The following is a 24,779-nucleotide window of genomic DNA, read 5'->3' as shown; positions in this document are numbered from 1 at the left end:
TCCAGAATAGGGAAATCCAGAGATAGACTGTAGATTGGCGGCTGCCAGAGGCTGGTAGGAAGAAGAATGAGTGACTATTGATGGGTATGGGTTTCCTTTTGGGATGACGAAAATGTTCTAGAACTATACAGGTGGTGGTTGCACAATACTATGAATGTGCTAAATGCCACCGAGGTATTCACTCTAAAATGGTCTGTTACGTACTATGTGACTTTCACCTCAATTAAAAAAATTTGGGGGGGGGGACACCTGGGTGGCTCAGTTAGTTAGGTGTCTGACTCTTGGTTTCGGCTCAGGTCATGATCTCATGGTCTTGAGATTGAGCCCTGAGTCAGGCTCTGTGCTGACAGTGGGGAGGTTGCTTGGGATTCTCTCTCTCCCTCTCTCTGCCCCTCCACTGCACGTGTGCGTGCACTCTCTCTCTCCCAAAATAAATAAACATTATTATTTTTTTTTAAGGCAGAGCTTAAAAGTTCTGGCAACTCCAGAAAAACCAAGGGGCTGGAAAGCAGTGAGTCAGCGGCAAGGGAGCAGGAGAGAGTCAGAGGCCTCCCACGGCCCCTCCTGTTGCAGCCTGGTTAGCACTTGTCCCAGAGCTCTTGTTCGTTGACTTAGAGAAGGCTTACCTCAGCTTAAAAGGCCGGGGCATGCCTGCTCAGGACAGGGCCTGACAGCTGCCCCAGGGAGAGGATCCCAGTTTTGGGGAAGAACAAGTCTAGGGTGAGGCACTGGAGGTCAGAGCAAGCAGAAGAGCTGATACGGCCAGGAGGTCTCAAAGGCACACCTCCCGAGCAAGGGTCTACCCAAGGCTGGCGATCAGGGAGGGAGGGGACACACTAAGATTTTGTTGGGGAAAATGTACTTGTGCAGCCAGATGACAGGGAGACCTGTAGGAAGTCTGGGGAAGCGCAGGTGAGGACAACTGTGGGCTGAATCAGGGCCCTGGCAAGTGGGGAGGGCCAGGCTGTGGAGGACACTGGAGCTGGGAAGCCAGGGGTGGGGGGGGAAAGGGGTCGATTCCTCTGTGTCCTGGTGGAGGGCCCACGTTGAGGGGCAGAAAGGCAGGCCAAGCTTGACTTCAGGCTGCAGACAGAAGAGGAGGGACAGAGGAGGAATGGGCAGAGAGGTAAGAGGGAGACCAGGGAGGCTGAGGCAGCTGGGGCAGAGGGTGAAAGTAGAAGGGTAGGATCGGGGGGCACCCAGCACAGCCCATCAGTCCCCTGGTGACTGCAGGAAGCTGGGCCTCCTGAGATTAGGCAGAGGCAGGGAGGCCTGAGAAGATGTGGGTCCGGGGAAGGAAAGTGGACAGGAAGGCACACACGGACACACACCTGAACATGAAAACAAGATGCAGATATGTGCACAGGCACATGCAGACATAAAAAGCTGCCATTCCACAGACAAAAGCAGACATATAGAAACCAGTACCACAAGTGGTCACACGTGCACATACAGTCACAGATGCACACTCCAGCCACACCTACGTGGGGCACACGCAGAAATGGAGCCAGGCACGGAGCTGATGTTCATATGTAATTGGATGTACGTTTGGCCATAGACAGAGGCACAGGTACACACTGGAATACACTGACATGGACACAAGTGTGGACAGACAGACACACTTTCTGGCAAAAACAGGCTTATCTGTAGAGATGCACACAGAGGTCTGCACTGACCGCAAGTACAGCCCTGTACATGCACACCCACACAGAAGACACCCATGCAGCACACACATCTACACGGCATCATGACCAACCATTCTACACAAAAGAAGCTCTGTGCACCCCTATTCAAGGCACCCGTGGCTCACCCCGGCACCAGGGCCCGCCTGGGAAAGTGAGACACAAACCGCGGCCATTGCCCAACACACCTACTGGGCCCAGCTCAAGGTCAGGGAGGAGCCAGGGCCAGTCCTCTCGTGCCTGCCCACGCACTCACTGCCATCGGCGGCAGACACCAGCCACCGACAACGGCCAGCCACCGACGTAGACAGCTGGGATTGCAAGGGATCTTGCAAAATCATCCCCATCCCTCAGGGTTCAGCTAAAGTGTCCCTTCCCCCACGGAACCTCTCCAGGCTGTGGCCACTGTTAGCCTTTTTGAATTCTGGTTTTTGCCACGCCCAGCTCTGTGACCTTGGGCAAGTCACTCCACCTCTTGGTGCTTTGTTTCCCCCTACGTAGAGCGGACGGTAATGAGAACATGTGTTGAGTACATGAGCACATCCCTTCCCACCTCTTGCACAGATGGGAGAAGCAGCTTCCCAGTACTCACAGTCAGCTGGCTGTAGAGGGGGCTGCCCTCCTGCCTCCTGCTTGGTTCCTTCCCACCAGATGGGATCTTGGGGCCAGGTGGAACATCGAGAGGGTGTGGGTGTATTCTCCTTTCTACACAAAACCAAGAAGCCAGCTTTGGAGCAACTTGGCAATAAGCACGGGACCATACAGCCCTGCCTGGCAGGGGTAGGGACGACTTTAAACCCTGAGTTTCTGCTCAAATAACTTCAAAGAGGACTTACAAGATCATTTCCTCTGCATGGGCATGCAAAATCAGAAAGGGTGGAAATGAGCCACTGACTCTCCCCGCCTGAGGTTTCCTCATCTCCCGTCCCCACCCACTCAAGAGCCCCCACCTAGGTTCACATCCTCCCAGCAGATGCCAGACACTGGGCTGACAGTCAGAGGGCTAAGAGCACCTTCCTACTCCCCAGGGGGCTGTGGGTACGGTTTTCCCCAGACACAGGCTACCACCTTTATGAGGATGTGCACTCAAGCTCTGCAGTCTGGGGCCTTGACCCTTGAGCTCAGGAAGGCTGTGCTGATGTGGACAGGTGGACTGGGGCTCCCAGGGTTGGAAGGACAAGGATGTGGACTGTGTGCCAGTGAGCACCCCCCAACCTCAGTTCTGAATGACCCAAGCTGAGCTCAACTCCAGGCCTGGGTTGACCATACTGACTTCCTTTGTTCTAGAACTCTTCAGGGGCCTGGGTGGGACCAAGAGGTGATTCTGGGAGCCCCCCACCTCAGCTTGGGACAGCTTAAGGCCTGTCTATCTGATGGTACCCAGAGCATCAGCCACATGTGAGGTCCAGAGTCATGTTCCTTCTCAGCTGAGTGTGCCCCAGTCACCTCCCAAGCCCTGTGCCCTGACCCCAGGTGGGTCCTGGTCTTCCTGGCAATATCAGAGCAGATCTCCCCATTTGTAACCTGCTGAAGGCCAAGCTGACTCAGTGAGCCCCAAGGACTCTAATGCCCTGGGAGCTAAGCCCCTCCACACAGACTCACACACATGTGGCAAAGAGACACACGTAAGCTCTAGGCCTGGGTCCAAGTCAGACTAGCCCACTGGGGCATGCTGGTGGCCCCCCTACCTGTGGGCAGCACGCCAAGAACTAACCAATGCCAGGTTGAGACCTGGTCTGAGGGACTGGGCAAAGCCTGATGCCACCTGGAAAGCCGGGATGACAGAAACATCCAAATCAGTCCATGACTCACAGGGACTCATAAGCAGACAGATGGACAGAGTCCCCAGAGCTGAACATGGGGCCCAGGAGCTCTCTACCTGCAGGTCAGGAGCCCTAAGGATTCTGGTGTTAAAGCCCCCACTCAGCCCAAGACATCCCTTGAACCAGGGCCCAGGATGGGCCCTCCAGAGAGAAGCCAGAACTCCCCAATTTCCCCCCAAGTCAAACTACAAAGGAATGCCACCTTCCCAGGGCCAAGAAGAATAGGGATCCTGAAGGAGCTGCCTCCTAGATCTTGATACACATGAGGAAACAGATGCTGAGGGGAAGGAGATGGTCTAGGGTCCCGACCGCTCACTCACCAGGCTGGGCTGTGCTTTCTGCTCCTTGATCTGTAGCCCCTGGGTCCCAGGGGTAGGGTGGGCACACTGCCAGAGGCCTGGCCCCCGCTCTGGCTTTTCTGGGGAGCCACTGCAACCTCTGAATACGCCGAAGTCACACCCTTCTTCCTTTCCTGAATGTGGGCGGGTCTGGGCTGAGGGTACCTGATAACCTCCCCAGCACATCTGTAGGGCCCCATCTGGCCACAGTGGAATCCCAGTCTTGTGGAGCAGGGAGGCAGCCCCTCTGTGACAGGAAACCCGGGCCCACATGTGCTGAGCCTCTGGCCCAGGAAGGCAGCCTTTGAAGGCACATTGGGTTCCAGGTGGCCTCCAGGCCCCAATCCTCTCCTTCTGGCCAGGGGAAGCCCAGTGTGCGGACTCCCAGGTCCCCACTCTGGCTGGCCCCCCTCCTACCACTACTCCAGGAGAGCCCTGGTGACAAGAACTAACTGATTTTTTGGCCAACAGGGACTCCTGTGTGGGACCTCCAGGACTCAGGCATGGTCTAAAAGCAAGCAGGCAGCAGTCTAGAAGAAAGGTGCTTTTGGGCCCACCTTGGGGTGGCAGGGAAGGCTGGAGGACTTCCAGGTGGGATGGTCTGGGAATCTCTAACCATGTTCAGAACCTTCTGGACTATTGCAAAACAGCAAGAAAGGAAGAAAGATCGGGGTGCCTGGGTGGCTCAGTTGGTTAAGCGTCCGACTTAGCTCAGGTCATGATCTCACACTCTGTGAGTTCGAGCCCCACGTTGGACTCTGTGCTGACAGCTCAGAGCCTGGAGCCTGCTTCAGATTCTGTGTCTCCTCCTCTCTGCCCCTCCCCTGCTCATGCTCTGTCTCTCTCTCTGTCTCAAAAATAAATAAAAACATTAAGAAAGAAAGAAAGGAAGGAAGGAAGGAAGGAAGGAAGGAAGGAAGGAAGGAAGAGGCTGGGCTTCAGAGGCAGGTAGCCTTGGATGGGAATCAGGTGACCTTGGCTAAGTCACATCACCTCTCAAGGCTTCGATTCTCCCCGAGGCAAGAACTGAGTCAGGTGAGCCCAGCCAGAGCCAGCTACACAGGGACAAACCAGGACCTCAGGCAGAGGGGCTGGAAGGAGCAGCAGAGTAGCCATGGCTGAGCTCAAACAACCCCCATGGACCACAGCCCAACCCTTTATAACTATAAGCCTTTATTAATAAGTCAATAAAAAAGGGAGAAAGATGTAAAAATACTTTTCTTGGAGACCCCGGGAGGGGCAGGCACTGTCAGAACTCACCTGGCCAGGGAAGGTGACCCAGCCAGAAGCAGAATGGAGACCAGGGCCCTGTCCAAGGGAGCAGCTGGCTCAGGGCACTGAGAGGGGGGATGTCTTGGGCCTCAGGCAGGGAATGTGCAAACACTGAGGCCGAGCAGGGAGTGAGGGGTGAGGGCTTCCTGGAGGAAGCCCAGAGCACCGTGTTCCCCTGCGTGGGCAGACACGCATGTCCACGTGAGAGCCGGTGCCTGCACGCAGCTTACATACAGAGAGCAGAAGGAGGGGTCCCCCAGCAGGAATGGGGGTGGGGAGGACTCATCCCAGTGCTTGAGGAAATAGCTTAGAGAAGTCTCTGGAAGCCTGGGGTGAGGGGACAGCATGGAGGCCTCAGGAGCCCTGGCCGTCCTGCCGTCGTTGGAGGACCTCAATGGCGCTGCCGATGCCATCCTCAGGCACCTGCGGGCAGGTGGACGGAGAGAGGGGTCAGGGCCATGCTGACTTCCTGGCCCAGATGGACTACATCCTGTACCCTCCCCACTCTCCTGGGCCTCAGTGTCTTTCCAGGAGCCCAACCCATGGTGCTTACCAGGGCATGGTCAAAGTTGAAGGTGCTGATGTAGTAGGCAGAGATGTCGGCCGCAGCCAGGGGGCCTGCGATCTGAGCCACGATTCCACACTCATCTGAGGGTTATGGTGGGGGGGGAGGGGGGGTGCATGTGGATCATCCTGGTTGCCCCCCCAGGTTCCCCCCAAGTCCCCAGGCCACAAGGAGCAGCCCTTACCAAAGCCCAGGGGCTGTCCACCGATGCGCACCATCCTCCACAGCTCCCCCGAGGAGCTGGTCAGCAGGAGGTCACTGGGGAACCTGGAGAGGCAGGCAGGCAGTGGGCAGGGCACCCACCTGTCCCCTCCCTGCCCCAATGTGAGCCCCTGGGAGCAGGTTGACCTGGTGACCTCAGAGTCTGATGCTCCACCTCCTCCTCCCTCCCTAGGACTGGCTTAGGATCTATGGTCCACTAGGGGTCAGGAGTCACATACTTTTTCTGCGTCTCAGCATCCATGACGATGGAGATGTAGCCCTCGATGAGGGAGAAGGCAAAGAATGTAATAGAGCTGGGTCCAGGACCACCAGAGGCTGCCTCCTTGGGGGCACTGGGAAGGGACAGAAGGCTCAAGTGCTCTTCAGGGCACCCGGCCCACTGCATCTCCTCCTATCTCTGGGCCACTCTCCTCCTCTGTCCAAGGGCCCTGATCTCCTGATGGTGTCAGGTGGAGGTGGGGGAGGACAATAAATCTCGCCTGTTCCAAAGACACTGGACCCCAGGGCTGGCAGAGGACCAGACCAAGGCATGGCTCGGGGTTGTCTGTTCACAATACAGGAAAGGGCTGCAGCTGTGGCATCGAGATCTTCCCTGAACATCAGTGAGGGGCACACGGGTATCACAGGCTGCCAGGAACCCAAGACATAGAACAGGGCACAGAGCTGCAGAGCTGAGGGACAAGCGGAAGGTAGTGGAACACAGGATGGTGTGAAAACAGAAACAAAGTGCAAACAAGGCCCACCTGTATGAGTAGAAGAGAACATCGATGAGGGTGGTAGCAATGGCTGGCAGTGTCTCAGGGTCCAGCGTAAGGACACAGAAGCGGTTCTGTGGGCTCTGGATGGGATGCACAGTGGGGCTGGGCCCTGCTAGGAGGGACCAGGCAGCAGCCGGTGTTAAGGAGACTGTGGGTTGGGGTGCCCCCTGGTGGCCAGATAGGGCCATCTGGGTGGGGTGTAGGGTCATGCTCTACAGGAACCCACCTCTTTTCTCCACATTTCCCTGTCTTGTGAGGCAGTCAGTATCAGCTGGTATCCCCATGCCCGCAGACCAATCCTCACAAGGGAAGGGTCCCGGTGGGAAGAGGAGGCCCTGCCTAGGTCTGGGTGTCAGAGGGTAACCTCACCATGCTGAGAACGGGGAAAGCCATTGCTGGAATCATCCCTGGCAACAGGCACAGGCTCCCCGCCCACTTCTCGGTAAATGTTGAACTCCTGGGATAGCGTGTGGATCACCACAGACAGGTCCTGTTCCCGCACCTGGACCACAGGGAGATGATATATCACATGAGCCCCCAGGCACCCATACCCACCCTGCCCTGCACTGGAGCTTGCAGAAAACTCACCAGGATGAAGTCCGTCTGGTAAGTAGACAGCATCAGCACAGACACATGGTGCTCGGCCAGTGGTGCAATGACTGAGCGCGCGATTTTGGTGACCCCAGCAGCCTGCACTGCTGCGCCACTGTGGGATGACACGTTCAGCACCAGCCATGTGGCCTCAGCCACTTGAAGGAACTCAGATGGGGGTAGTTCTGTGAGCAGAAAGTATACACCATGTCAGGACCTACTGGGCTGTCCCCTGCCGCTCAGTTTCCCTGTCTATGCCTTGGCAGGGGTGGAGAGGGGGGAGGTGGGGCGTGCTCTACCAAGGTAGGAGCAGGTCTGGAGACTGGGGCTGTCTCCCTCTCCTAAGTTCTGCTCCTGAGAATTGCATGTATGTAAGGACTGAGAAGTTCTTCAGGTGCTGGCCTGCCAGGGATCCAAACTTTCCAGTTAAGACTGGAACTCCAGATTTAGACAGACCTGGGTTTAAATACCAGCTTCACCATTTACTTGCTGTTGACCTGGGGCAAATGATTTAACTTCTCTGAATCTCAGTTTCCTCATCTGTAAAATGGGATGACAGCATTATATCTCATGATGGCATTCTTTGGGTGAACAGAGGTTTTATACCACCTGGCACCACCAGGGGGCGCAAGCAGATCAGGTTGGCAGAGAGATGCCCTTCTCCCTTAGCAGACCCAGACTTTCCCGCATTACAAACAGGGAAACTAAGGCCTGGAAGGGCCCAGCGGATGGGCCAAGCCACAGTTTCATGGCCTGAGACTCCAGACCTGTGAGGACGGGTCAGGCTGGCAGGAGTAGGAGCCAGATATCAGCTCCAGAGACCGGGGAGGGAGGAACCAGGCTGGAGTCCAGTCTGGAGCAGAAGCTGGGGCCAAGGTGTCTGCTAATCTCCCAACCGCAGCCAGGAGGCCCCCCAGGACCCTGCCCTGGACTGGCTGCCTGCTCCTGCATTCCTTTCCCAGCCCTCAGACTCCTGGAGTTCCCAGACCAGTCAGGGAGGGGATGATCCGCACCAGGGAGATAAGTCTAGCGTGAAATAATGGCCAGGGGGATATAAATGCCTCAGGAACACCCCAATTCTTGCTCTGAACTGTAACTGAAGCCCTGCTACTGGCCTGAGGCTGCCAAGTGCCTTTCAAACCCCTGTCTATAAAGTTCTCATGGGATTCTATTAGGCAAGAACCATAACTATACCCATTTTACATAAGAGGAAACAAACAGCTCAGAGAGAGGAAGTGACTTGCTCAAGGGCACACAGCCAGTGAGTGGCGGAGTCAAATTCGCATCCAGATCTTGGGACTCTGGATTCCAGCATCTAGTGAGAATCCCACAAAGAGGGGAGCACAACATCCTTCCCCAGCCCCCACCTTTGAAGCCCTCCTCGTCCACCATGAGCGTGTAATCCTCGGGGGTCTCCGTCAGGCTGAAGAACTTGCACCTGGATGGGGGTGGGGGGCATCTTCAGCCTGGGTGGAGCGGAGGGGGCGAGCAGACTTCACTTCAAGCGCCTGGAAAGATTCCTGCTTGCCCCCTCAAGCCCCAATTTTCTTCCCGGGCCAGGGGAGTGTGGGCCTCATCACCGGAATCACAAACTGTTTTTCGCCTCCCGACCTCCGCAGAAGCTCCGGACCGTCCATTCCGGAAGGGGAGGCTCACCCGCGGCGACACCCCCGGGGGCGTTGGACTTTGGGCCCCCTAGATCGGTCCCTCTGACCCGATGGGAGGCATCTGGAAAAAGCTCCCCATAGTCGCCAGGAAGGAACTGCGTCCATTTGACACCACTCGGAGTTAAGCATTGCCCACCCCGGGTTGTTTGCGCCTTAACTAGCTCTGGGAGGGGGCCTCACGGGGCCGGATAGGCGGCGGTCCCAGGGAGGTAGGCCCAAGCCGGATGGAGGCCGGGACGGGGGGGTGGGGGGGGGAAGGGGTGCGGGGAGGGCGGGGGGTAGAGAGGAGAAGGGCCCTCCCCGCCCGCTCCCGCTTGCCCCGCGGCTATGTTAATCTCCCGACCCCGTCCCGGAACAACAGCGAAGCCCACCCCCATCTATGCCTCCGAACCCGGGCGCGCACCGGCTGCGGCGGGGTAGGAAGAGTAGCTTGATGAGCGGGTGGGTGTAGAGCCAGAGACCTGGGCGGGCGAGGCTCAGCACCCGCACCCGGTGCTCTAGGATGTGCAGCTCCATCACGGTCCGCGCGGACCCGACCGGGTCGCCAACCAGACCCAGACCGCCGCGGGGGGCGGGGCGGTGGGGGCGGTGCCGGGGGCTTAAAGGAGCCGCTCTGCAGCCGCTTCCACGCCGCCCGCTAAGCCGTGGATCTTCCTAGCCCCATGCCGTGTCCACCTCCCTGACGGCCACGCCCTCAGGAATGAGCGGCCTATCTGGAGTGGCCACGCCTCCTTTTTGAGGCCAGAGCCTCTTCCCTCGTGTTCCAGCCCGCCGAGCCCCGCCCCCGGTGACTCCGCCCCTTTAGCGTGGGCTGGAGATTTTAGGCTGATCCCACCCCATTGAGTCCTCCAGGCCCCGCCTATGCCGCGCCCCCTCAGCCGGCTTTTCCGCAGGCCTCCTGCCTTGCTGGGGTCGGGAGCATGGGGGAGGTGTGGAATAGGTTTTTGTCCTTCGGGTCCCCATATGGGTCTTATGATTGATATCCTTGAGGCTCCGAAGGGCCGTGAGGCGAACCAGGGCTCAGCTGGGACCAGAGTGTCGCCTCCAAAACTCTGGAGTATGGAGGGGTATGCTGTAAAGCCCTTGGTGACCCTGTGATTCTCTCCCAACGAAGTGTCCTGCTGCCTTTCTCCCTCTTCCTCTTGCGGAGGAAGAATGCACTTACTCACGGGGGTCATAGAGATAGGGAGGGCCCCAGCCACTTATGTCTGAGCAACATACTGTAGGGTAGGGTAATGAAGGTGGCCAGGCTTATTTATGGCTTGAGACCCCTCAAGACTAAGCGCTTGGGCCAGGGATGCCCCAGGCTCAGACTTCAGTAGACACTCCCATGCATCTGGGGCTCATGGGTACTCAGATCTCAGACTTGAGACTTGAGCCCTGTTGAGACCTCCCAAAGAGTGAGCCATTAGCAGAACCCAGTTGGCCTGAGCACATGTAAACTTGCTTCATGCCCAGAGAGGCCCTCAGCACTGGCAGATGCCCCAGATCTGAGGCTTGTTAGGACCAACTTGGGCTCATTTCAACATTAGAATGTGTTCTGCTCAGGCTGCCTCAGGTCTAAGAAGACTTCAAAGTCTAAGCAGGCATCAGCATACCTAGGCTGGCTCTGTAGCAAGACAGACAGAGCATGCTCTGGGGGACCTTTGTCTGGCCCAAGCATCCTTAGGCCTCAGATCTGAAGCTTTGAACCAAACAGGTTAAAGCAGGCCTACACAAGCCTCCTGCCTGCTCAGAAGCCTCTACTGTAGGTGGATGGAAGCTGGGCAGCACCCTCCCTCCCTGGGCTCTCTGGCTCAGGGGGCTCCTGTGGAACACTGCAGCTGCCACATCCTGGCCTGTTCCCTGGAAAGCCAGGGGGAAGGGAGTCCTCAAAACCCCTCATGACAGGTACAGATGGGGTGGGAAACCACAGGAGTGAGGGGTGGGAGGCAGGAAGTGGTAGCCTGCCCTGATAGACTCAGAGGCGCTTGACCTCCCTAGGCCTCAGTATCCCCAGCTGTACCAGGACAAGATGTTCCAGGCCCAGGCCCTGTGATGCCTGAAAGCTCTTAGGGAGGCTCTATTCCTCCCTCTCCCACCCCCTCCCACAATGGCCCAGCCCAGCCCAGCCCAGCTTGATAGCCTGCCAGGAACAGACGCTATTGTTTGACTGGAAAAGCTGCTTCCTCAGCAGAAGGGAGGGCCTTTCCCAGGGACACCCTGTCCTTACCCTCACCAGTCATCAGGTTGTGACCATAGTGCCTGCCTGGGCCCTCAATGGCATTGCCAGGTCACCAGGCACGCTGCTCAGGAGAGGTAACTGAGGGACTCTAGGCGCAAATCAATCAGCTTCATCTTTCCCACTCAGCTCCCCTGTTTGCTCATCTGTAAAATGGGGATAATAAGAGAGCCTACCTGATCAGCAGGTGATATAACCAGCCCAGCCTGGCACATGCTGAGCACCAGGAAATGACAGGCAGCTTTTTATCAAAGACCCAAACTTCTCCCCTCACCCCTCTACCTAAAGTGGAGGTCTGGACTTAGCATGTAAGGGCATTCATGGTCCCCCACCCCTGGCTCCAGCACTCAACCTAAATGAACACTCAGACCCTTACTGGGATCTGAAGTGGTATGCAGGTCAGGCCTTGGTGGAGGAAGGCCCTGAAAAGACCTTCTTAAGGAGCCCCTCCCCCTCAGAGGTGGGTAGATATCAAGGCCTGGGAAGCAGGCCCCTGCTCTGCTCCAGCACTGGGCTCTAGCTCCGGTGACCCTCATCTATGGCAGCTGGTGGACATGGGGAAGAGTGGATAGGGTGAGAGAAAGTGGGGGCCAGCAACAGGACTGGCCTTGGACTTGGCATCCCCTATGGCAAAATCATTTCTAGAGAGGCCCTGGTGCTGGGCTGGGGCAAGGATGGGGGGCTCTATAGGGCACAGAGGAGATGCTGAGCACAGAGGTAGCTCTCCTTCCCAGTCCCTAGTTGCACAGCAACTCTCTACACAAGCCTGTTTATTTCTGTACAAAATCATTTTTCTATTTTACACAAAGAGCACCCCACCCTTTACCCCACCCTCTCTCCTCACAACAGCACCCTAGCCCTGGGGAGCATCCCCCCAGGAGGAGGGGGCTGAGTGAGGCACCACCCATGGGTCCTCACTTCTGCCTGTCCCAGCTGGGCTGGCCCAAGCTCCACTCTGGAGAAAATAAATAAGGAGGCTCAGGCAGAATCTGTGCTGGGCCAGCCAGACTCTCTGCCACCCAGTGGCCAGGCAGCTGGGCCCTCAGTGCGTGGGCTGGCCCTTGAATGTCAGTTCATGAACCGTGTAGGTATGTGGAGACCCCACGCCACAGGCCTGAGCTGCCAGGGTTACAAGTAGGTGTCCTCACTCTCCAGGGACGTCAGGCTCTCCTGGGAATGGTGGTGGGCTGAATCCTGGGAGTGGTGGTGGGCTGAATCCTGGGGAGCTGAGTCCTGCGGGGCTGAGTCCTGGTGGGCTGGATCCTTTGGGGGTACATCCTGTGGGGGACATGCATCTCCTGCAGCAGCTGCCACCTTGGCTTGACTTGGGACTGGGGGCTTGTCCAGCTGCCCACTTGCCTTTGCCTGCTTCCACTGCTCCTTCTCCTTCTGGCTCTGTTTGGGTGGCTTGGGCTTGCCTTTGGAGCCAGGAAGGGGGGCATCCGGGGGCAGGCGGATGGATGGTGAGGGTTGCAGTGTGGGCCGGGGGCCTGGCTCCGCCTCCAGGATGGCCTTGGCACCATGCAGCCTGGGCAGGGAGCAGCACTGCAGCTCACCCCGGGTCTCTTGCCAGCGCCGCAGCTGAATGAGGTGCTCACGTTCAATCTGGCGCTCTGTCACTGGCAACTCTACCACCTGTGTGGGTGGTGACAGGCAGATAAGACCAGGAAGAAACTTCCCCTCTGTCTCCCAGCCTGGTGTCTGTTCTCTCTCAGTGTCCTCCAGTCTTGGTCACTAATGGTTGACCTTAGGAATAATGGGGGTCTGGTTCCTGTGGTGATCACAAGTCCCAGAGCTGAGTGCCAGGTGAGCCAGGCACTTAAGGCCCACTGCCTCAATGGAGAAAGCTGCCCACAACTCATGAGTCCACTTGCCCAACTATACGTCACCAAAGTATAGCCCCTGAGAGACAAAATTGCACAAAAGAAAGAAAAAAGGGAAAATAAAGCCAAGGCCATGGATGTGGTACCAGGGAAAAAGAGAGGTGATGAGTTGCAGCTTCTCTCATTCCAAAGTGGTTCAGAACTTGGGAGGCCCTGCAAACCTAGGCCTCTCTGTGACCCTGTCTTCTCATTGAGACAGGAGGATAAGGTCTACCCATACTATCCTAAGCTGCTGAGCACCAGGCCTGACACCAGTGACTCACCTTCAAGGGCAGAGCTACAAGGCCCCTCCCAAAGGATCCCCATATCTCCTGCTCCCACCCAGGGGTAAGGGAAGGGTGTGGGTCATACCTCCTGGACCAGGAAGGCCTCCTGCATGATTTTGGGGCTAAGGCTCCGCAGCTGCTCGATAGTCTCATACTGGCCCTGGCAGGCTTTGAGCTTTTCAGGGGAGCCCAATGCATGTTTCAGCAGCACCAGTCCCACACGGAAGATGATCTTGACTCCTGCATGAGGGGGTGGTAAGGGGCCTGTAAGGAATTTCTCTGGAAATAGAGGCCCCCTTGGGCTGGGTTAGAAGCAGGGGTGCTCCCCTGAGCCCAACCCAGTACCTTCGCAAAAGAACATATCCCAGACGCGCAACACAGAGCTCCAGGGCAGGGTGCGGGCAAAGGCACACATGAACCACTCTGTCATGTACAGCAGTGGGTCGATCTTCTGCCTGCTGAGGTGCTTGTGGGCCACGGGTGACACCTTCTGCAGCAGTGAGAAGAGGATCTCCCCATCCAGTTGGATCGCCTCCTGGGGACACAGCAAGGCCATGGGACCAGGAATGTAGGCTCACAGCAGGCAGGACAGAGACTATGCCCTGGCTCCCAGTACCAGGCAGGCATTCATTCATCTCTCAGGCAGCTACTGCCTGTAGGCAGCCAACCTTGTGTTGGGTGCTGGGATACAATGAAGAGCAAACAAGACATAGCTGGTCCCCCTCATGGAGCATGTAGTAAAAAGGGGCAGACAGAAGAATTATAGGAGCAAAGAGACTAGGAGCAGGGCATAGGGGGTGGCTAAGTGCCCAGAATATGGCAGGACCAGGAATGCTGGATTAGCATGTGCCAGAGATCCCACCTGTCAGGGTCACAGAAAGCTCCCTAAGGGCTGAAAACTGAAGGAAAGCAGGGGTTATTAAAAGAAGGAAGGGGGTAGAGATTTAAGCCTATGCCAAGGCTGAGGCAGGGAAGAACTTGGTGCACTGGTGGAACTGAGATCCTGACAACAGCCAGACGGCTGAAGCAGGGATGGATGGCAGGGTGGAACCGATGAGTCTGGAGCCTAGAAGACCTGATCATGTCAGGCCTTGGGTCTTCAGCCTGAAAGCAACAGAAGTCTGGGAAGGTTTTAAGCTGGGGCAAGAGTGGCTGCGGAGAGAAAGGCCTGGAGAGGCTACAAACAGCAGGTCCCAGGCCAGGTCTCCAACCACAAACACTCACCAGTTTCTCACTGTAGTAGCCAGGCAGGTACTTCTCACAGATCTGCACCAGGCACCAGAAGGCTTGCTGAGGGCAAGAGAGACATGAGGTCTTGCTGCTGGGTATTCCCTGCCCACCTACTCACCCGCCCAGGGCCTGGTGGTACCTCAGCAGGCATGTGCATGAGCAGAACAGCAGCAATGGGCGCCTGGGCCTGGCAGTATCCCTCCTCAGGTCGGTATAGGGTGTAGGCCTTCAGCACACGGAATAGGTCCTGCTGGCTGTGGAAGGGCCAAGTGGGGCAGGGAAGATAGGTGTGACTCTGCCATCCGCTGTCCTTACCTATGCCCTACCAGACCAGACCTGTCTTAGAATTTGCTCTTCTCTGGTGACCTGACTGTGGTCAGCAAGGGGTCAGTCTCCCACTGTAGCACACAGACTCTCACAATACCAGAGAAGGGAGGCAGGAGGGCACCCCCTCCCCCAGTTTGAAAGGTGAGGGCAGAGGCTCAAAGAGAAAGCAGAGGCAGAGCCAGGCAGGATACCAGATACAAGGTAAGGGTGTGTCAGGGCTGGAAGTCTGGGGCTCTTACTCAGCAGTTGTGTCCCCTTGGCCAAGTCAGCTTTGTCCTAGGTGTCTGTCTTGGTCCCTTGGCCTGGCCTGCCTATCCTTCCCTTCCTACATACCCTCTGTGCACCCAATTATCTCTAACACTCTTTCTTACCACCAAAACTTATTTCTAGAAGAGGACCAGGCAAGCTCTAGCACTCTGGGGAGTAAATGAAAGTTGCCCCAGAGGTAAGAGGAGAAGCTAAGAAGACCCATCAGATTCAAACCAAAGGGAAACTCTAACAGTGGAGTTTGGGCCTGCCAGCTTCTGGACCCCTGAGATAAATCCAAACTCATTTTACCCCCTCTGCACTCTGAGGGACAGGGCTCAGAGCCACCTCCAGTGTGCAAGGCCCAGCCTACTCACCCATGGCCTCCCCGGGACACAAACATCTCATGGAAAGGGAACTGCCGGTGCAGGTCACGCTCAATCACATCTAGCCACTTGGGGTCCCCAGGGGACATGTCCAGCTCCTAGAAACAAGGTCAAGAGCATGTATTAGGAGTTAGGAATAGCTGCTGGAATATACAATTGTCCTGGGTACTGGAGGAGCCCCCTGCCAGGAGTAATGCCCACCCAATCCTATCATGAACTGGGCCCTCTTGAAGACAAGTCAGGAAGCTCAGGTAAGGAAGCCTGGGCAGAGGCAAAAAGGCAAGGAGGGAGGGCCCTAGAAACTCTGAGGGGTGATCCAGGAAGACCCATGTGGTCAAGTGTCTGTCATAGCTGTGGCTAGAAATAACCCCTAGACACTTTATTCAGGACTCACTCAAATACCTTATGTCACATCCTTAAGATGGAAGGCTACTATCAAAGCAATAGCTACCACCTGTCGCCACTGCTCTGAGCCACCCGTGGGCGTCACTGACTCTTTTCCTTAATCCCAAAAGTCCTACCATTATACTGTTCAACAGATAAGGAAACTGAAGGTCAAAGAAAAGTCACTTGCCCAAATCCTCATGGTTAGAAAAATGGTAGAGCTGGGCCTGGAAGCCAGGTTGACTCAGAGCCGTTGATCCCAACTCCTCTGCTCTCTGTCTCCCTGTGCAAGTGGTGTCACCTATTCAGGGAAGGGTGTTTGTGTGTGGGTGTGGGTGTGAGAAAGAGACAGTGAGAGAGGGAAAGAGAGGGAGAGATCTGCATAGAGTGTTATGTGGAAGGATATGACATTTGTCAAACCATTAAACTCAGCCATCTCTGGGTGCTGGGGTTTCAACTAAGTTTTACTGTTTTCTTTGAACTTCTGTGAACATTTTGTCATGAGAACCATTTTAAAAAACAAAGTATTACACAAACAAAAATCATTTCCTCATCATTTGAAATGTCTATATTGTGATTTGCTAGTTAGTTACATGGATATGTATTATTTGTCAAAACTCACTGAACTGCACACTTAAGATCTGTGCATTTTACCCTCTGTAAATTCATGCCCCAACTTTAAAAAAAGAAAGAATATATCAATAAAAAGGAAACCCAGAGGGCTGAGCAGGGAAACAGATTAAGTACATGTTGCCTGCGGGGCTCGTGCAGCATTAGAGAAAGCCCCTGGGATGAGGGCCAGGTTCTCAGCAAACACACCAGTGGGCACAGACCCAGGCTTTGGCCTTGACTGGCAGGTGTCTTCATACAAGCTCCTTTCTCTCTTGTGCCCTCTCAGTGGGGGTGTCCCAATATTAAGCTAAAAACCCTAGGGTGCCAGGTAACTTGACATGAGAGAGTGAGTCTGAGAGAAAAAACTGATGGAATGTTCAAGGCTGGAAGGTGGAAGGAAGGGCGAGGTGCCTCCACAGAGGGCCCTTGAGCAGGCACAGAGTGAAGAAGTGGGTATACAACCTCTAGAGTCCCACATATTCTAAAGATGGGGGTCTGTGCATGTCCTATGAACTTCCCAAGTCAAGCCCAGGGCTGGATACTGTCTGAGCACAATGCAGGATTGCTTTTGTCAGAAAGTGGAGGAGGATCCTACAAATTCTCCCGAGGGCTCTGGTAAGGTAGGGACCCGAGACTCCAAAAAGTCAGTTCCTAGGATGTACTTGCCTGACACCTCAGCAGCCCAAAGCACTTGACCACACATGGATGGGTGAGAAAGAAAAAGGTATAGCTGAAGGACCTATGGGGAGAAAGGGCTCTGGGAATCAAAGGCAGGTGTGAGCCGCTGGCAACTCATGCCACTATTGCAGCCTCCAAGAGAGCCTGAAGGCACTGGCACCATCATGAGGTGAAGCCAGAGAAGAAAACCGGGTAAGGAAAGGACTTGCCTGCCCAATGAAGGAGGAAGAAGAGCAAGTGTGGGAGAAGACAGAACCACAAGAGGCTGCAGAACCTTCCCTGACAGCTGAGATTGGGGTCAACTACCTGGATCTTCAGGGGAACACAGGAATAGGTGCTGTTATGTGCTGCCACCAATAGCCTGTCACTGTACCCTTGCCTTTGGCTGTCTTGTCCACAGCAGCCAGAGGGAGCTTCTCAACCTTGCTCACTTCCTCCATGTCATCCACAGGCAAAGTCCTTCTAGGTGTGCTCGAAAACTACTGTTCCAGCCCCCAGGACTGCCTTGGGGACCCACTACTCAGCTTCAGAGTATCTAGAAGGCCTTCCTGGGAAAAATCTACCTTTTCCCACAAGCAACTCTCAAGACTCCACAGAGGTGGCTGATTCCTCTCCAGACACACTATTCCCCACACACAAAATGCACACACATGCTCCATACTCTGCTATTCACACAACACGTGCTCACATTTGCTAACTATGGAACCAGGAGTCTGGCCAGGCCAACTAAGCTCTTGGCTCCTATGCCTGTGCTCTGGCAGCCAGAGGTAACCTTGGGGTGAGGTTCCCACCACTGAGTTTTTCCCTCCATCCAGGATGCAGCCTCCTGAAATGTAAGGGATGGGAGGAAGACACTGGGAGGTAGACTCTGGAGTCAAGAGGCTGCTCTAGTAGGACCTGGTATTGATGTTTGGTAGGACAGTCCAATCTGATTCAGAGCTGCCCTCAGCCAGACACTCCACCAAATCCCCCAGCCCCAGGGCCAAGTACTGTTAGTAAAAGGCTCTTACCCTCTTCAGGTCAACAGCAGAAACTCTAGGCTCCCCTGCCCTACCTACTCTTCTTAGGGAACAGGTTTGGCAAAACAGGAGTGTTTGCTGAAGCATGAAGTATGTCAACAAAAAGCTGGTAGCTGGCAGCTCTTTCTCACTGCCTGTCACCAGTCCCAAGAGGTTGGAAGAAACCCTGATGCCTACGGCCAGGTCTAGGAGGTAAGCAGGGGCAACCCCAGGGGAGCCAACTCCTGGAGAAGCTGCCCAGCCCAGGTGGGCCCTAAGAAGCCCATGAAAGAAGGAGTGTTCTTACTCTGGCAGTGATGGGGTAGGGAGCAGCAGGTGGGGAGGGGAAGGCATGCCTGCAGAGGACACCCTCTCTCGCCACTGACTGGTTTCTAACCCTTAAGGATACTGGTTTGGCTATGCCACCCCTAAGGCTGACAACTAGCAGCACAGGTGAACTGTGTCTGGCCAGCTTGGATGAGGCAGGAGAAAAGAGTTGAGGATGGGAGGCTAAGATTACTGAAGGTCCTGTGGTCCTGAGGGCAGGCCTCCAAAAGCCCAGAGCACGGAGCCCAAGGAAGACAGGGAAGTGGTCTGAGTATCCCCTCCTGACAACCAAGAGCTGGGAGGTGGCCTGCTAACCCCAAGAAAACAAAACTGGGTGGTTGACAAAATAAAGAGCTGGAATGGAGGATGCAAAATCTGTCCATCCCACTGAAGCCTGCACAGTTGGAGCTTCAGATGGACAGAGCCCCCAGGAGTCACAGGTTGAATAGGCCTAGCCAATGGGGCATTTTATGGGTGGTCCTATTAACCAGCTCATATTGCTGAGGTCCAAGTGAGTACATGGAGGACTGCTGCCATGGGTAGGGCATCAAGAGACATGGAAGGGAGGGTAGGGTGAAGGAAGGGCCACTCACGTCAAACTTTCCAGGGTTCTGCTGTAGCTTCACCTTGCCTCCTGACAAGTACTGCCAAGCACGGCCCCGCAGAGAAGGTGGGATGCCCTTCTGGCACCGCAGACGGATCTGAAAGTCAAAAGGACTGTGCTTATACATCCACCCAGGCAGCTCCTCCAGAGGCTGTGTGCCAGTCCAGCTCCTCTATTGGTGTTTGGCGGGCTTTTAGTTAGCACACTGGGCAAGCCGTAAAGTGGAGAAAATAGGACTCCCCTCCTGCTGCTACTGTTGCTACAATGCATAGCCTAGGATGCTGGTGGGGGCCGGGGGGGTGGTGACAAGTAATGACTGTAATTAGATATGCTGCCACCAGGTGATGGCAGTCTCCATGTCCCCTGGTCCAGTGATAAAACAGGTTATTTCTGAGATCTACCACATAATTCTGAATCCCCATGACCATTTTCTGGACCAAAAATGGAACCATTCAAGTTGGAGGAGCCCCATGGGATATCACTAGGGAGGAATCTGCATGGTGCGGGGCACAGCTGCAGCTCAGGAAAGGGTGGCTTATGAGATGACCCAGACTGTGCCCAGAGACATGGCCTGGGCACTTTCACAGGGGTGTTTGTTTAAGTAGCCGTGTGGCCACCTAGAGTGGAAAGTCAGCAGAACTCAAGGGAGATGGGAACTGAGCAGAATGCCTCCATACTTGTTTTAGTCATGAATCCTCTCTCTTCTGCGCTCCTTGACCCTGAGCTCCCACAATTACCAGCCCAGCCCAAGTCAGAGGCAGCTTTCCTGGCTGCGAATCCTGATTCCAACCCTTGCTACAATGGCATGGGTCTTTCCTACTCATAGGAAAAGTCCCATAGACTGGGAGAGGTGAGGGAGAAAGTATCTGGGATAACTCATGACCCAGAGCTATGCTCAATTCTTATGCTTGCTGTCTTTAAAAGAAAAAGACTTCTGTGTCAAAATCCAGTTTGAAAAATCATCTTTTACGAATGGGAAAACTGAAGACAGAGTGGGAAAATATTAAGGTCACACCATGAGGAACCCACTACTTCCTATACCACACAGGCTAGGGGAATCCAGCCCCATAAGCTTTCCACTTCACTGGCCTCACAGAACTAGTTGGGAGATGAGCTCCACCTGGACTTTGGGACAGAATGAGACTGAGGGCAGCTGCTCTGATCATCCTCTTTGACCTCAAGGCCAATGGTCAAGGATGGTAAGACCAAAAGCAGAGGTACCAATCCTATAGAATGGAGGTGGGGGTACTGACCAATGACACTCCCCTCAACCCCTGCACTAAGCAGCCTGGCCTGGGACGGAGATGGGAGCTCAGGGCACTGGGAAGAGCAAGTGGATATGAGTTTGAGTCCAGTGCTGGATTCAACCAATCAAGTCTCATCAATAGTTAAAAACAGAATGGTAATACCCAGGATTCTATTAGAAGGTTGGGAAAATGCCTAGAATGGGGCTTGACACACAGTCTGTGTTTAATAAATGCCTTCCTTTCCACCCCTCCATCCCAGGAAGATGCCTGACACGGAAACCCCAGGGGCTCCTGCTCCCTTACCTGGAAACCCCCTCAAATAGTCCCGTTGGAATCTCTCAGAGGAGCACAGAAGGCCTAGCCTTCCTGATGATGAGCACAAACAAGAGAAAACTTTCCAAGGGTCAGAGAGTATCAAGAACCAGGAAGGAGACAGGCAGACAGGCAGGAGGCAATGGGGGAAGAGCAGAGTAGCTGGTCATGAGAGCTAAGCTGGAGCTTCTGGAACTTCTTGCAAAGGGGGGCAAGGAAGGGAGTGGAAGGGAACTGCCCCAGACTCTTGGAATAATAGTTTCCTGCTGTGTGGGATGAGAGTCTCCTTAAGGAGTCCACTTGGTCTGAGAAGGTTTTGGCAAAGGGATATAGTATGGCCTAGAGCCACAGGTCCTTTGGGCTCTCCCCAGGGCCAAGCTTAGCTGACCTAAGCCAGCTCCCACATCATCACAGCCCCCTGTCATAGTTGGCCTGCCACAGGGGAGCCCAGGAATACCTTCAGTTCATTAAGGCTCTCAAAAAGGCCCTGCCCTCATTCAGGCCAGAGCTGGGGAGGTGGGGATGGAGAACCAGGAGTATAGCCATCTTTTCCCACCCTGGCCTCTGGAATCCTCCTCAGCACAGAGGTGTTAGAGATGGCAATTTCTACCTGCCAGCCTTAGAGAGGAGGCAATGGTGGGGATCAGAAAAGAAAAAGCAAGAGAAAATGCTCAGCAAACAGAAAGCACAAGGGTTATTATTCTCTGACGACAGCTGAGTGAGGCCACACCCTGCCTGCTGAACTCTGGGAGAGCTAGGCCACAGTTTGAGCAGAGCCCTACAGGGGAAGACAGCATTCCAGCCACAGCCTTGCCTCCCTACAGGGCCTGGACCCCCTCCTGGGGACTCAGATTCTAAGTCCAGGAGAGGTGTTGGGTCTGGACCCACTTCCTGAAGCAGGTATTGTCCTTCCTGTGCCATGACTTCCTGACCAAGGGGAGAGCCCAAGCCTGTGCAGCCAGACAGGAAGAGATCCTAGGGCCAGTGTGACCACAGCTGAGGTGGCAGGAGCAGAGAGCAGTGGGCTAGGGCTTCTGGGTAGGATAGGGTATAGCCTCTTGTGGTGGCCCCTGCTGGACAAGGGGAGCTCTTGGCTTCCTAACCACAGTGCCAGGGAAGCAAAGGGAAAGAGGAAGTGGTACTGCCTGCTCTGCTGAAAGGATCTCCCCAAGGCTCCCTTCTGGAATCCCCCATTTGCAAGGGATACTGGGGCAAGAAGGATCCACCATCCCTGCTAGTCACTAATCACGAGATTGGAGAGGGATCTGAAGCTCAGGGTAAGAGCCTGAGGGGTAAGGAGGGAGGAAAATAGACTCCAGAGTCATGCATGACACAGTTGAGAAGAGCTGTCTTTAAAAAAAAATTTTTTTAAGAGAAATGTTAATAAGCAAAAAATGAATGCTCCAAAGCCTACAAAGAATAGCAAGAAAGAGCCTGGGCTAGGTGTGCCTCTTCTCCATAGGCACAAGGCTTTGCAGTCACCAACTGATGGGAGCCTCCCAACATGACTGTCATTTCCATTCAACCAGGGAAACTGAGGGTGAAGTGGCTCACACAAAGTTGCACAGCTAGCCACAGGCATGAAGAGGGGAAGGTAGTGGGGCTGGGCCCAAGCCCATATATGACTTTCAGGCCTGAGATTTCTGCTTGACCCTGCAGCCAGCTATGCCAGCCTAGACCAGACCAGCATGTCAGGTGATAAGAGCAGGACAGCAGGTTCACTCTGTGCAGTGGGAACTTATGCAGAGACACCCTGGCTATGAAGTTCTGGACAGGTCTCCACTAGGCCAAGGAGTAACTAGATCCTGCCCAGGTATCCAAGGGCACCAACACACACATTGTGCTAGGCTACGATGTTCCTATGGGGCAATAGAGCTAGTGTCTAAAGAAAGACCAATTAGAAGAGGGCCAGAGGGTACTTTCATTTTAATAAGACCATTAAACTGCGAGGTTACTTTTCTTTGGCCAGGAGGCAAGAGGGAACTCATCAAATTCATCTAGAGGGTGGTGATGAAGAATGAAGGTACTAAATGTAGATTGCCTGGGTGCAAATTTTGATTTTGTGTGTCATCCATAAAGTAGGGGTACTACTGCTACCAACCTCACTGAAGTGTTATAAGGACTACTCAAGTCAAGTGTCCAGCACACTGCAAATGTTCAACACATGTTAGCTATTATTAGTATTATAAAGTCCTCCCTGATAGGTAGTAAATGGCAGTAAGAACTTCTCCCAAAAGAGGGCTGGAGGAAAGCTACCTATAAGGGCTTTTGGCTAAGCCCTTTGAAGTGGCTTTGAAGTTTGACTCCAGGACAAAGTTCTAGGTGAGTCTGAAGCCATCTTGGAAGATCAAGTAAAGACTGGTCCCTGCCCTCCAGCCAGCTTCTGTTTCCTTTTCAGAGCTGGCAGACAGAGACACTTAAGGCTACTGGCAGTTGGAGAAGGCTACTGGCAGTTGGCTACTGCTCCTCTAAGCTGATACAGTTCCTCCTTCTTCCTTTTCTTCTCCAGGCTGCCAACTCCCAGCCCAAGGCCCAAGGCCAGGCCCCTCACCTTTTTGTGCTTCTTGGCCATCCATTTGTCCCAGTTGTTGAGCATGTCCAGCCACTTGGACTCCCTCTGCCTCAGCACCTCCAGGGGGACTTCCTCTAGTCTGTGGAGCAAAGGGTAGGACCTGTCAGAAGTGCCAAAGGAAGCAAAGGTCCTGGCTTAAGCCCCAGCCACCAGCCTTGTCAGGCCTTCATTACTACCCATCTTCCATCCCTGCTGTTCCCTTCAGGGCTGCTAACTCTTGAACACACTTACACAGATGAGAGGGAACGCTGCCTCCTCCCTAGAAGGCACAGGCCAGAGAGACACCAGGTTAAGTGCCCACTCCCCCAATGTGTCAAGGGGCCAGGGGTCACTGTGCCTCTCTGGGGACAGAGGTCTCAGTGCGTGCATCTGTGCACCAAAGCAAAGCATTCCTGTCCTGGGTCTGTCTAGATAAATAAGCCTCTTAGGGGGCCTGCATGCAAGGTGTAGAGCTGGATCAAAACAAAACAAAACAAAACAGTCAAACAAGTACATAAATAGCATGCTCACCTCTTCATTCTAGCAAAACTAGTTATTCATAGTTTCCACAATTATGCCCTGGCCCTTTCCCACCTCTCAACCTTGCTCATGCCAGTGCCTTTGCTGGAAGGGACTCCAAGTTGTCTCTACCTATCAAAATCCTACACATGCTTCAAATCCTCATCAAATATCACTTGTATTTGTACATCTACTAACTGAGCAGCTATCACAGCTGTGCTAGCATTGTTCTAGGGCCAGGGCTTCTGGGCAGGCTGTGAGGAAACACTCCTTTGACTAGAACAAAGTCCTGGCCTTCATGGCACTGACATTCTACTGGACTCTGAATGCCCACTAGAGTCAGTGGCAGAAACACTGGGCATGGAGACCCACCCCAGGCAAGAAGATCAGCACCGGAGCAGCTGAGGCAGGTTGGGGCAGAATCCCTGGCTTAGCCAGAGAGTGCTTCATGTGAGTAGGCTTCCTCTAAAAAGTGACTTCCTGAGAATTCCTGAGTTCAAATAACTGAGGGGCAAAGAGGAGTGATTTACAGAGTGATTATTCTACATATGCTTTCTTATTTAGACTACAGAGCAATATTGATAGGAAAAAAATGAAAAATGTATGTGTACACCTCTGTACACACACATACATGCTCTCTTCTTTTTTTATTTTATTCTTTAAGTTTACTTATTTTGAGAGAGAGGGGCATGATGGGGGAGGGGCAGAGAGCAGGAGAGACAGAATCCCAAGCAGGCTCCCCACCATCAGTACAGAGCCTGATGCGGGGCTTGAACTCACAAACACGGACATCATGACCTGAGCCAAGATCAAGAGTTGGACGCTTGACTGACTATGCCACCCAGGTGCCCTACATACATGCTGTCTTTTTTTTTTTTTTTTTTTTTTTTAAGTTTATTTATTTCTGACAGAGAGAGAGGGAGACACAGAATCTGAAGCAGGCTCCAGGCTCTGAGCTGTTAGCACAGAGCCCGATGCGGGGCTCAAACTCATGAACTGTGAGATCATGACCTGGGCCGAAGTCGGAGGCTTAACCGACTGAACCACTCAGGTGTCCCAAGCTCTCTTCT

General features: G+C 54.4%; 2 protein-coding genes across 8 annotated transcripts in view; both read right to left on the bottom strand.

Moving 5' to 3' along the window:
• Positions 1-4,751: 4,751 nt before the first annotated feature.
• CASTOR1 (cytosolic arginine sensor for mTORC1 subunit 1) lies at positions 4,752-9,703 on the bottom strand. 5 transcript variants are annotated; one of them, XM_007082539.3, is made up of 9 exons: positions 8,908-9,109; positions 8,619-8,689; positions 7,249-7,436; positions 7,030-7,162; positions 6,646-6,772; positions 6,121-6,234; positions 5,865-5,947; positions 5,669-5,763; positions 4,752-5,538 (listed from the first exon to the last, which is right to left on the bottom strand). In XM_007082539.3, the coding sequence occupies exons 1-9, from the start codon at positions 9,045-9,047 to the stop codon at positions 5,470-5,472; spliced, it is 1,020 nt and encodes a 339-aa protein (XP_007082601.1). In that variant the 5' UTR covers positions 9,048-9,109; the 3' UTR covers positions 4,752-5,469. The 5 variants fall into 5 exon arrangements, with proteins under 5 accessions (XP_007082601.1, XP_042817716.1, XP_007082602.1 ...); XM_042961782.1 differs by lacking the exon at positions 8,908-9,109 and adding an exon at positions 9,322-9,703 and having other exon boundaries at positions 4,754-5,538; XM_007082540.3 differs by having other exon boundaries at positions 4,754-5,538; positions 6,646-6,769.
• Positions 9,704-9,789: 86 nt separating this feature from the next.
• TBC1D10A (TBC1 domain family member 10A) overlaps positions 9,790-24,779 on the bottom strand; it is a 33,224-nt gene continuing 18,234 nt past the window's right edge. For all 3 annotated transcript variants that reach the window (XM_042961779.1, XM_042961780.1, XM_042961781.1), the window contains 8 exons: positions 23,191-23,290; positions 19,070-19,177; positions 15,469-15,575; positions 14,658-14,772; positions 14,513-14,578; positions 13,634-13,823; positions 13,374-13,528; positions 9,790-12,774 (listed from right to left, as the gene is read on the bottom strand). In XM_042961779.1, coding sequence (XP_042817713.1) covers positions 12,268-12,774; positions 13,374-13,528; positions 13,634-13,823; positions 14,513-14,578; positions 14,658-14,772; positions 15,469-15,575; positions 19,070-19,177; positions 23,191-23,290 — 1,348 coding nt within the window. In that variant the 3' untranslated portion in view covers positions 9,790-12,267. The remainder of the gene's footprint in view (positions 12,775-13,373; positions 13,529-13,633; positions 13,824-14,512; positions 14,579-14,657; positions 14,773-15,468; positions 15,576-19,069; positions 19,178-23,190; positions 23,291-24,779) is intronic.

This window comes from Panthera tigris, chromosome D3, assembly GCF_018350195.1.
Source record: "Panthera tigris isolate Pti1 chromosome D3, P.tigris_Pti1_mat1.1, whole genome shotgun sequence".
NCBI lineage: Eukaryota > Metazoa > Chordata > Mammalia > Carnivora > Felidae > Panthera > Panthera tigris.
This window is presented reverse-complemented; position numbering and strand designations above follow the sequence as displayed.

Bases quoted from the DNA above. Each gene is read 5' to 3' on its own strand.
- CASTOR1 (XM_007082539.3), bottom strand. From the start codon at position 9,047: ATGCTTAACTCCGAGTGGTGTCAAATGGACGCAGTTCCTTCCTGGCGA. The intron at 5,948-6,120 runs GTATGTGACTCC...CTGCCTCTCCAG, and splicing joins GATGCTGAGACGCAGAAAAA to GTTCCCCAGTGACCTCCTGC. The intron at 5,539-5,668 runs GTAAGCACCATG...ACCTGCCCGCAG, and splicing joins TCAACTTTGACCATGCCCTG to GTGCCTGAGGATGGCATCGG.